General features: G+C 43.2%; 1 protein-coding gene across 1 annotated transcript in view; it reads right to left on the reverse strand.

The window, feature by feature from the left end:
- LOC143955178 (uncharacterized) overlaps positions 1 to 12,872 on the reverse strand; it is a 137,670-nt gene that overhangs the window by 24,371 nt on the left and 100,427 nt on the right. Inside the window, 6 exon segments of the mRNA XM_077465270.1 lie at positions 3,625 to 3,781; positions 3,783 to 4,764; positions 10,219 to 10,360; positions 10,648 to 10,722; positions 11,383 to 11,480; positions 11,597 to 11,659. Of these exon segments, the coding sequence (XP_077321396.1) occupies positions 3,625 to 3,781; positions 3,783 to 4,764; positions 10,219 to 10,360; positions 10,648 to 10,722; positions 11,383 to 11,480; positions 11,597 to 11,659 (1,517 nt within the window).

Consider the following 12,872-nt stretch of genomic DNA (forward strand, 5'->3'; position numbering starts at 1 on the left):
TCACACTCTTCATGTCTAGTAACAAAAGATCTCCATCTCTATATTTATTATGTGTCTCTTCTACAGTTCATCTACTCCACATGCATAGTTCGATAAATAGCTCAATATTCACAGTGTATCTGGTCTATAAACCAGAGGCTCTGGATGGACAGTTGGATAAATGGTTCTATATTTAGGATGTATCCGGTCTATAAACCAGAGGCCCTGGATGGACAGTTGGATAAATGGTTCTATATTTAGGATGTATCTGGTCTACAAACAAAAGGCTGTGGATGGACAGATTTTCTGGTCTTTAACCCCCTTCATGCCTAAGCTTTTTCTGACATTTGTTGCTTACAAGTTAACAATCAGTATTTTTTGCTTGAAAATGACTTATAAATCCCAAATATTATATATACAGTGTCTTGCAAAAGTATTCACCCCTTTAGCTTTTTACCTATTTTGTTACATTACAGCCTTTAGTTAATTTTTTTAAATCTGAATTATATGTGATGGATCAGAAAACAATAGTCTACATTTGTGAAGTAAAATTCATACCAGACCATTATCCTAGCAAGCAATTAGAATACTCATCCGGGGGCCAGAATCTGGGGGCCCCCAGATTCCGATAATCCCCCCGCCTGCAGACCCCGACAACCAACGGCCAGGGTTGTCGGGAAGAGGCCCTTGTCCTCATCAACACGGGGACAGGGTGCTTTGCGTGGGGGGGCCGCAGGGCCCCCCTTCCCCAAAGCACCCACCCCCCATGTTGAGGCACGCGGCCTGGTACGGCTCAGGAGGGGGGGCGCTCGTCCCCACCCCCTTTCCTGACCGGCCAAGCTGCGTGCTCGGATAAGGGTCTGGTATGGACTTTGGGGGGACCCCCATGCCATTTTTTCAGTGTAGGGGTTCCCCTTAAAATCCATACCAGGCAACGGGGCTGGCAAGGTGTCAATCTAACCGATGGAAGCGGCGACATTGACTTCCTTCGCGAGTCACGTTTCTAAATGAACAGAATTTACTCCGTGTGTGGGCAAGTCCGTTCATTTGAAAAGTCCGACGGACCTCCGCCAAAAATGTTATTTTTTTATAATAAATATAATTTTATTTCATTATACAGTATCTTACAAAAGTGAGTACACCCCTCACATTCTTGTAAATATTTTATTATCTCTTTTCATGTGACAACACTGAAGAAATTACACTTTGCTACAATGTAAAGTAGTGAGGAGTATACAGAAAAAAATGGGGAGAAGGAACAAGCCTAGGGACTTTTAAGGTGTCAAATCAGAAAAATTCATAGAAATTACAAATAGATAAAATTGAATATCATTTATTACAACAATAAAACGTGATAAAAAATGGATTCCTTGTTATTATTGTTTGTTGTATTCAAGACATACACACACTACCACTCAACATGTTTTACTTTAATAAGCTTCTTCAGGAGAATCAGGTGTGTTGTAATGTATACTATGGATAACAAAGAGAACAAGAAATACATTTCATGATATTTAAGACAGAATTTTAAATCCATCACATTATTGGCGTGCAATTAGTGTACATATTTTGTTTTTTATAGATAGATCAATATTTTTAGAATATACTATTAGGTTTATATGCAAAGATGAAATAGAGATGGACCTACCAGATTAACTGGAACCTAGATTTAACATGATAAGGACAACAACTGTCCTAGAATAGTTTCAAAAGACGACTTAATTGATTGATCTTTTAGTGGCCACAGGAAGGAGATGAATATAATATATATTTCCTATATGGAAAGAAAGTATTGTATATAAAAAGGGAAGCATTCGAGATTTGTACTTCCTATTGGTAAACACGTGCCACTCAGCTTTTTAAATCATAATATGTAGGTAAATATTTACCTGGGTTAAGCTTTGTTAGGACCGGATCAATAAAGAACCCTGCTTGCCCATAATATTTTAGTGGAGAGAGACAGGTGGTAAACCCACCAGGATATGCTGGATGTCCCACTGAATATGAATTAACACATACAGAGGAATTTCTTAGCAGCTAAGATTTGAATACTGAATCCCGGTTTTCAAAAGGTGGACTTGCCACGGACGCAGGTGCGTCATCGCACAATTTGTAATTAGCCTCCGTTGGGCGTTTCAGTTTTGCAGATAATAAACAAGTAATAACGGCTGGGAATTTCACAATTATCGTTGCCTAACTGACTAATGAGCTTCCTATATTGTTTATATTCTTTGCTCCGCTGTTTGTAATATGTATGCACAAACCTGTATGTACTATGACAATTACCAACGACTCTTTGTTGTATCATACTTGTCTTTTCCATAATAAAACAAAACTTTTAACTGTGAAGAAAAAAAAAAATCACACCGTTAATGTAATAGAAAAAACAAGTACAGATCAAGAACATAGTCAAAACATAAGCCAGGGTTTGGAAGCCAAAACGGGTAATCAGACAAGCCAGTAATCAGGAAGCCAGAGATCAGCATAGTCGGAAGCCAAAGATCAGGAACCAGAAGGGACGTCAGCTGGGCAAAGTCTTTAACAGGAACTCAGCAGAGACACTCAGGATATGTTGATGAAAGTGAAGGCATGAAAGACATGAACAAGGCAGTTTAAATAGCCAGAAGCGGCTGGCTGTAGGCTGGACTGATGAAGCAGGTAATGGTGACTGCAGATCCTCAACTGGCGAATTGTGATTTGGTCTCAGAGTCAGCATGGGATTATACATTGCTAAAGGCAGAAATCCTAGCCAGGCTGGGAGTGAGTGTTGCATTGAAGGCGAGCCGAGTTCATGGCTGGCGCTTTGACAGGGCTAAGCCTGTCTGTGTGCAGCTGTATCATCTAATGCAGGGGGTCTCAAAACTTTTCAAACAAAGGGCCAGTTTTATTGTCCTAAAGACTTTAGGGGCAGAAAATGTACCGGGCCAGTGAGAATAAATATGGCCTCAAGGTTGGCTGTCAATAGGAGGAGGAGTACTGCCCCTATTAGTAGGAGGAAAAGAAACCCATGATTGGTATTGGTGGAAGAAATAGTGCCCCATTGTTGGTGTCAGTGGGAGGAATAGTCCCCCAAGGGCTGGAGAAAGGCAAGAAAAGGGCCATATTTGTCCCTAGAGCCACAGTTTGGAGACCCCTAATCTAATGCACCTGTTCCAGGAGGTCAGGAGTCCTGACCTCAACCCATCAGAACACCTTTGGGATGAATTAGAGCAGAGATTGCGAGCCAGGCCTTCTCATCCAACATCAGTGTCTGACCTCACAAATGCACTTCTGGAAGAATGGTCAAACATTCCCATAGACACTCCTAAACCTTGTGGACGGCCTTCCCAGAAGAGTTGAACCTGTTATAGCTGCAAAGGGCGGGCCAACTCAATATTGAACAGACATCCACCAGCCTCTCTGACCAGCTGCTTAATAAACAAGTACCCGCCCTCTACTATTAACCCGCTCCTAAATCTGCCCCAGGCTGACTCGTCTACAACAGAGCTGCTCATACTATGACCCTCCAGTTGTTCAGGAACTACAATTCCCACCATGCCTAGTCATGTCTGTGAATGTCCGAGTATTACAATGCCTCATGGGACGTGTAGTTCTGCAACAGCTGAAGGGCCGAAGTGTGGAGATCCCTGATCTACAACATCAATAAGGAAGCTCACTCCTATGCATTCTCTGGTGTTGCATAAGGTTTCCTTTCCTAGTGAAAGATTTCCCGCACTCTGAACACGAATAAGGATGTTCACTTGAATGAATTTTCTGATGTTCAACAAGATTATTTTTCCTAATCAAAGATTTCCTACACTGAACATGATTATGGACGCTCACCTGTGTGAATTCTCTGATGTATAACAAGATTTCCTTTTTGATTGAAAGATTTCCCGCACTCTGAACATGAATAAGGGCGCTCACCTGTGTGAATTCTAAGATGTTTAACAAGGGTTCCCTTTTCAGGGAAAGATTTCCCGCATTCTGAACATGAATAAGGATGCTCACCTGTGTGAATTCTTTGATGTTTAACAAGACGTCCTTTATAATTGAAAGATTTCCCGCACTCTGAACATGAATAAGGCCGCTCACCAGTGTGAATTCTCTGATGCGTAACAAGGAGTACTTTGTTACTGAAAGATTTTCCGCACTCTGAACACAAATAAGGACGCTCGCCTGTGTGAATTCTAAGATGTGTAACAAGGGATCCTTTTTCAGAGAAAGTTTTCCCGCACTCTGAACATGAATAAGGACGCTCACCTGTGTGAATTCTAAGATGTGTAACGAGTACTTTTCTACTGAAAGTTTTCCCACACTCTGAACATGAATAAGGACGCTCGCCTGTGTGAATTCTCATATGTTTAACAAGAGGTCCTTTCTGATTAAAAGATTTCCCGCACTCCGAACATGAATAAGGACGCTCACCTGTGTGAATTCTCTGATGTGTCACAAGGTGTGCTTTTTTAATGAAAGATTTCCCGCACTCTGAACACGGGAATAGATTGTCACCTCGGTGATCTCCTTCATGGGGCGAGGAAGTTTCCTCGGGATTAGAAGGATCTGTTGATGGATCTGCAGTGTGAGATCTTACATGGATATTTCCAATCATAGTATGTGATTGATGAGAAGATTCCCCCTGATCAGAGGGATCCATTGATGTCTCCGGACAGGAAGGTCTGTGATGTATATTTTGTGTATTTGGATTTCCTCCTGGAGGATCCTGTGTGATGACATTATCTTCTGACTTACAATCAGCAGATAATAGAAGACGTCTCTCCGAGGAATTCCTGACATCACATCCATCTGTTGGAAAGAAGTAAAAAAATAGAATAAATCTCAGTAGATGACAAATAAGTGGAGTTTTGGCTCCTCCTCCCCGTCGGTGGAATAAGTGGAAATGCCGATCTCACAGCTGGGCTCCTGTTCTCCCTCCAAAATCAACCAGAAAAGTCTTCACACCGAGTCCATATATCATCTGCTAATTCTATAATAATAAATAGCTATGACTGAGGCTTCATTATCCAAAACGCGTTAGTGGATTGTTACTACATCGGATTGGCTGGATTTTATATTATGAAGAGTTTGCAGGTCATATATGGACTCCAAGCTGAGTCAGAAAGAAAAAAAAGACACTTTGGTCTAACAGTCACTTTCACAGAGCTCTGGCATGGAACCGGGTACAACTGTAACATCAAAATATGGAGAAATAATCTTCCTCCAAGATTTACAATGCTGGTGTCCTGGGGTGGCTCCATCCCTCCCCCATCAGTGTGGAGACAACCTAAGCTGTTAGTGCAATGGTTTATTAAAGAGTTAGATCACCTCTACAGAAGAACTGTAACGCTGAACAAACACCAGATCCCCTCCCCACCCTCCTGGACCCTCCTGGCTCTGACCAATCAGAATCCATCTGTTCCATCCTGGCAGCTCAGTATGGAGAAGACAGAGCAGTGGGTATCACTTTTTCCACATTTTGTTGTTATGTTACAGCCTTATTTCAAAATGGATTAAATTAATAATTTTCCTCAAAACTCTACAAACAATCCCCCATAAAGACAACATTAAAGAAAATTATTTGAAATCTTTGCAGATTTATTAAAAATAAAGAACGGAAAAAAATCCCATGTACATAAGTATCACAGGCTTTGCTCAATACTTTGGTGAAGCCCCTTTGGCACCAATTACAGCCTCAAGTCTCTTGGAGTATGATTCTACAAGCTTGCCACATATTTTTAGGCAGTTTCTCCCATTCTTCTTTGCAGGACCTCTCAAGCTCCATCAGGTTGCGTCGGTGCACAGCCATGTTCAGATCTCTCCAGAAATCTTCAGTTGGGTTCAAGTCCGGTCTCTGGTTGGGCCACTCAAGGACATTCACAGAATGGTCTCATAGCCACTCCTTTGTAATCTTGGCTTTGTGCTTAGGGTGGTTGTCCTGTTAGAAGATGATCCAGAGCGTTCTGAAGCTGGTTTTCATCAAGGATGTCTCTGTACATTGTTGTATTCATCTTTCACTTGATCCCGACTAGTCTTCCAGTTCCTGTCGCTAAAAAACATCCCCACAGCATGATGCTGCCACCACCATGCTTCACTATAGAGATAGTATTGGCCAGGTGATGAGCGGTGCCCGATTTCCTCCAAACATGATGCATGTCATTTAGGCCAAAGAGTTCAATCTTTATTTTATCAGACCATTTTGTTTCTCATGGTCAGACTCCTTCAGGTGCCTTTTGGCAAACACCATGCTGGCTGTCATGTGCCGTTTACTGAGGAGCGACTTCCGTCTGGTCATTCTACCATATAGGCCTGATTGGTGGAGTGCTGCAGAGATGTTTTTTCTTCTGGAAGGTTCTCCTCTCTCCAGAGAGAAATGCTGGAGCCCTGTCAGAGTGACCATCGGGTTCTTGGTCACCTCCCTGACTAAGGCGCTTCTCCCCCTATTGCTCAGTTTGGTGGCCCGCTCTAGTAAGAGTCCCGGTGGTTCCAAATTTTTTCCATTTATGGATGATGGAGGCCATTGTGCTCGTTGGGACCTTCAATGCTGCAGAAATTTTTCTTTACCCTTTCCCACATTTGTGCCACGATACAATCCTGTCTCTGAGGTCTACAGACAATTCCTTGGACATCATGGCTTGGTTTGTGCTCTAACATGCACTGTTAACTGTGGGAACTTATATAGATAGGTTTGTGCCTTTCCAAATCATGATTTCAAACAAACTTCTTTCACGTTGTCATTTTGAGGAAAATAATGAATTGAATCAATTTTTGAATAAGGCTGTGACATAACAAAATGTGGAAAAAGTGAAGGGCTGTGATTACTTTCCAGATGCACTGTAGCTTCCAGGTTCTTATTAGGGAAGGGAATTAACATTCAATTTCCCCCCTATGTGGCGACACCCACCATGGAGGTCCTGGACCCACAAGTGGGGTGAAACATGGCAGGGGTGCACGTAGAGCTGGGCGATTTTCTCCCCAAAAAATCTTAAAAAAAAAAAAACTCGATTCACGATTCGAATCGAGTTGTTTTTTTTTTTTCATGGACACCATGCCGGTCCTGAGAAGCTGCGGGCAGGGGTTTGTAGGCGAGGCCTTAGCTTCAGCCTAGTCCGCGATGTCCTGTCTCACGGACTAGGCCGAAGCTGCGGCCTCACCTAAAAACTCCTGCCCGCAGCTCCTCAGGACCGGCGGGGTATCAGCACCCGTTAGTGCCCCATAAGTACAGGTACTGAAAGTGTCCAAAAGGATGGAGATGGCCAGCTTGGCACCGATCACGACCCAGCTCATGGAAAAGATTGGAACCACCACACTCACTTTGCAAGGCCTTGCACACCATGGTTCTAATCATAGCCCCTAGGAGGGTTCTGGTCTGCAGTGGGCCCAAACATAGGAGCCCAGCCAGCTGCCAAGCTTCCCTTATCTACAGAACCTCTGTCACCCGTCACCACCATTTATTCTGCCTGGGACTGGAGGCTCCTTCTTATCACTCTTTACTCCATAACATCAAGACTTAACTGAATTGTACATTCTATTCCCTAGTTCTTCCCCAATAAACTGTAAAGTCTCTTCTCTTCCAAAGTAACACAGACAGATACTCTTATGCCACGTGCAGACGATCGGATATTCCGACAACAAAATCCTGGATTTATTTCCGATGGATGTTGGCTCAAACTTGTCTTGCATACTCACAAATGTCGGAAATTCCAAAACATCAAGAACGCGGTGACGTACAACACATATAAAGTTCAATACCCTGTGCGGCTCTTCTGCTTGATTCCGAGCATGCATCAAATTTTGTGCATCGGAATTGTGTACACACGATCAGAATTTCCGACAACTGATTTTGTTGTCGGAAAACTTGAGATCCAGAGCTCAAATTTTGTTTGTCAGAAATTCCGATGGAAAATGTCCGATGGAGATTACATACGGTTGGAATTTCCAACAACAAGCTCCCATCGAACCTTTGTTGTCGAAATTTTGACTGTGTGCATGCTGCATTAAACAATAGGTACTTTCATACAATGGTTCTCAACCTCAGTCCTCAAGTACCCCCAACGGGCCATGTTTTGGCAACTTCCCTTAGATAAAATAGCTCTTATCAATACCATGTCATTGATATTGCTTTAAAGCAGCTGTGCAAAGTAAAAAAAATTAAAAAACCTGAAAACATGGCCCGTTGGGGGTACTTGAGGACTGAGTTTGAGAACCATACATACAACATAGTGCTTTAGTGAATAAAGTTACACAGCTACATAGTAGGTGAGGTTGAAAAAAGACACAAGTCTATCAAGTCCAACCTATGCATGTGATTATGTTAGTATTACATTGTATATCCCTGTATGTTGTGGTCATTCAGGTAATTATCTAATAGTTTCTTGAAACTATCAATGCCGCCCGCTGAGACCACCGCCTGTGGAAGGGAATTCCACATCCTATTTTACATTTTTCTACATTGAACCTCATTTGCCATGTAGTTGCCCAACCCATTAATTTGTTCAGAACTTTTTGCAAGGTTTCCACATCCTGCGGAGAAGTTATTGCCCTGCTTAGCTTAGTATTGTCCACAAATACAGAGATTGCACTGCTTACCCCATCCCCATCCTCCAGGTCGTTTATGAACAAATTAAATAGGATTGGTCCCAGCACAGAACCCTGGGGGACCCACCCCTGACCATTCCGAGTACTCCCCATTTATCACCACCCTCTGAACTCGCCCTTATAGCCACTTTTCAATCCATGTACTCACCCTATGGTCCATGCCAACAGACCTTATTTTGTACAGTAAACGTTTATGAGGAACTGTGTCAAATGCTTTTGCAAAATCCAGTTGCACCACGTCTACGGGCCTTCCTTTATCTAGATGGCAACTCACTTCCTCATAGAAGGTTAGTAGATTGGTTTGGCAAGAATGATTCTTCATGAATCCATGCTGATTACTGCTAATGATAGCGTTCTCATTACTAAAATCTTGTATATAGTCCCTTATCATCCCCTCCAAAAGTTTACATGCTATTGATGTTAGGCTAACTGGTCTGTAATTCCCAGGGATGTATTTTGGGCCCTTTTTAAATATTGGTGCTACATTGACTTTTCTTCAATCAGCTGGTACCATTCCAGTCAGTAGACTGTCAGTAAAAATTAGGACCAATGGACTGGCAATTACTTTACTGAGTTCCCCAAGTACCCTCGGGTGCAAGCCACCTGGTCCCGGTGATTTATTAATGTTAAGTTTCTCAAGTCTAATTTTAATTCTGTCCTCTGTTAACCATGGAGGTGCTTCCTGTGATATGTCATGAGGATAAACACTGCAGTTTTAGTTAATGAAGCCCCCCGATTCCCTCGTGAAGACTGAGGAGAAGAATAAATTCAATACCTTCACCATCTCCCCATCCTTTGTAACCAGATGTCCTTCCTCATTCTTTATGGGGCCAATATGGTCTGTCCTCCCATTTTTACTGTTTATATACTTAAAGAATTTCTTGGGATTTTTTTTTTGCTCTCCTCCACTATGTGTCTTTCATGTTCTATGTTAGCCGTCCTAATTGCACCCTTACATTTCTTGTTGCATTCTTTATGAAGTCTGAATGCTGACGATGATCCCTCAGCCTCGTATTTTTTGAAGGCCTTCTCCTTTGCTTTTATATGCATTTTTACATTGGAGTTAAGCCATCCAGGACTTTTGTTTGCTCTTCAAAAATGTATTACCAAATGGGATGCACTGGCTGATGCCCTTATTTAATATGCTCTTAAAGCAAAACCATTTCTCCTCTGCGTTCTTTGTTCCAAAGATTTTATCCCAATTTATGCCTTCTATATTTACAGTTCTGTCCAGGTTCCATAGAAGTACATTTGAGCGATATACAAAATCACAATTGCATTTCCCCTCTCTCTCTAATAACAATGTACTGGATTTGGCTGGGGTTCCCCCCCACTAAGGGGGGAACCCCACCACACAGTTCAGTTCAGCTTTTTACAGCGTCCTCACTGATCACCTCCCATACAGGAACAGACCACGAGGTCCGATCCGGTTCAGAATCAGGAAGTGACACATGAAGGGGAAGGAACATCACAGCACCAAGTGTTAACTCTTACCACACCACACATTAACCCTTTAGTAGGCAAACATATTTAACCTTTTAGAACCTGCCTATAGGATGATGTGAAGATCTGATTGTTATTTAACATTTTTTTTAAACTACAATCCTTATACTTAAAAGTAAAATGAGACTTTGACCTGTTTTTTCCACAATGTCTGTTACCTACCTGTGTCAAAAGGTAGAGAAATGCCCTCTTGTTTACTTTTCATAATCATCCCAACGTCCTCCGTGAATGGCTGATCACCCCCCACATACGTCTCTACTTCTTCTTCTTTAACCTCAGATTTTATATTAATCCGTTCTTCACCCTACACCAAAAATAATAGAAAATATCTATTAAAGTCAACTCAAGGCAGATATAAAGGACACAAATGACACGTCATTCAGTATGTACCCTCCTTTGGAAGAACAGAAGGAGGAAGAGGACCCGCAATGTGTCTGGGCTTAAGACCCACAGAGGAAATAAAAAATAAAAATGAGGGTGAAAAATGTAGGGTGCACTTCAGATGTTGAAGTAAAACAAGAGACTACACAGAAGAACGTCATCTCATGGCTTAGAATATATATTTAGGTCTAGATGTCCAGCCCCACCTACCTGATGATGGTGGGGGATGGTGTGATCCTCCTGTGTGGAATCCCGGGAACACAGAGGAGGGGGAAATCTTTCACCCTAAACCCCAAAGATGAAAGAACAATATATAAATAGAGCAAGAGATTTAATAGAAAAATATCATCTCATATCTTAGAATACTTTTATGTTCTAATTGCTCAGTCCCATCTATCTGATGATGGTGAGGGATGGTGTGATCTTCCTGCGTAGAATTCTACAACATACAGTGGAACCTCAGATTGCGACTAAGGCGGTTAACGAGCATTTCGCAATATGAGTACTGTATTTTTTAAAATCCTGACTCGGTTTGCGAGTGTTGTCTCACAAAACGAGCAGGATTCAAGCCACAGCAGTATGTAGTACCGTGTTTGGCCTGAGGTGGGGGGGGGGTGCCAGACCCAAGCAGAGCCATTCGGAAATGCTTGGAAAACCTCAGAAACACTCAGTTCCCGAGCCTTTCCGAGTTCAGCCGAGCTGTCCTTCGGCCTTTCCGATCGTTTCTGAGGCTCTCCAGCGCCCCCCCCCCACCTCTGGCCACATGCGGTATTGCATGCCATTGAAGTCAATGCAGAACAAATTATTTTCGTTTTCATTGACTTCTATTGGGAAACTCGCTTTGATATGGGAGTACTTTGGATTACGAGCATTCTCCTGGAACGGATTATGCTCGTAATCTGAGGTTCCACTGTATTTGAGTTCTAATTTCTCAGTCCCGCCTACCTGATGATGGTGAGGGATGGTGTGATCCTCCTGTGGGGAATCCTGGGAATACAGAGGACGGGTGGATGTATCTGGTGGGTTCCCATTACTGGATCCATCTGTAGGAAACACACACACTGACTGAGTACATTGTTTCTATGTGTTTATCAGATGATGGGGGATCTAGGTGGAGCCTCCGTACTGCTCTCTCCTTTACAATAAAGTCTCCTCTTACCCGGTGATGTGAGGGGCGGCTGATTCTCCATCATGACGTCCTTGTAGAGATCCTTGTGTCCTTCTAAATAAATTAATATTATTACTTCCTCTGCTGCCAATTCCAACAGTGTTTTCTTTTTACTTCCTCACCCCACACCCAGGAGTATCGTCTAGTTCCTATCCTGTAGATTGCCCTATGATGTCACAGGAAACATGTGACCAGGAAGCAGGAAATGGAGGATGGGAAAGTGCAAGCAGATCACACGTTATTACCCTGAAGGTCTCTCCCTCCCTCTGTCCATCTTCTTTTATATTATATCCTCTCTGTACCTTTCTCCCTGTATATCTCCCTGTATACCTCTCTCTTTGTATATCTCCCTGTACACTCCTCTCTGTATATCTCCCTGTATACCCCTCTCTCTGTATATCTCCATGCATACCCCTCTCTGTATACCTCCCTGTATACCCCTCTCTCTGTATACCTCCCTGTATACCCCTCTCTCTGTATACCTCCCTGTATACCCCTCTCTCTGTATACCTCCCTGTATACCCCTCTCTGTATTTCTCCCTGTATACCCCTCTCTCTTTGATAATTTCCCTGATCACCAGTGGCAGCTGGTGCTCCAAATTTTTTGGGGGGAGAGGGGGGGCGCAAACAAACTGAAAAAATGTTGAAAAAAACAAACAAAACATCAATTGTAGGCACTGTGCCCATCAAACGCAGCCACTGTGCTATCAAAGGCAGCCACTGTGCCCATTGAATGCTGCCAGGGTGCCCATTGAATGCTGCCAGGGTGCCAAATGCTGCCAGTGTGCCCATCATATGCCGCCACTGTGCCAAATGCTGCCAGGGTGCACATAATATGCTACCCCTGTGCCAAATGCTGCCAGTGTGCCCATTAAATGCTGCCAGTGTGACCCCGGCCCATTTGCCATCTGCCCGACACTTACCCTGTCTTGGTGGGGCAGGGGGTGACATCGACGAGCAGGTCCTTGATGGCTCTTATGGGCACTTTGACACCATCCTCATCTCCGATTTCCAATTTTCTCATCCCGTCCAATAGCAGCACCTGCGTATGAGCACTGATAGGCAGCACTCATAGGCTGCACTGATAAGGAGGCACTAATCGGTGGCATTGATGGGCACTGATATGCTGCACCAATAGGCAGCACTGATGGCCATTGAGCACTGATAGGTGGCATTGATGAGCACCGATAGGCAGAACTCATAGGCTGCACTGGTGGGCACTGATAGGCATAGTTGATGAGCACTGATAGGTGGCACTGATAGGCAG

The sequence above is a fragment of the Lithobates pipiens genome, unplaced genomic scaffold (assembly GCF_037356315.1).
Source record: "Lithobates pipiens isolate NorthernLeopardFrog02 unplaced genomic scaffold, aLitPip1_a1.2 Scaffold_35, whole genome shotgun sequence".
Taxonomy (NCBI): domain Eukaryota; kingdom Metazoa; phylum Chordata; class Amphibia; order Anura; family Ranidae; genus Lithobates; species Lithobates pipiens.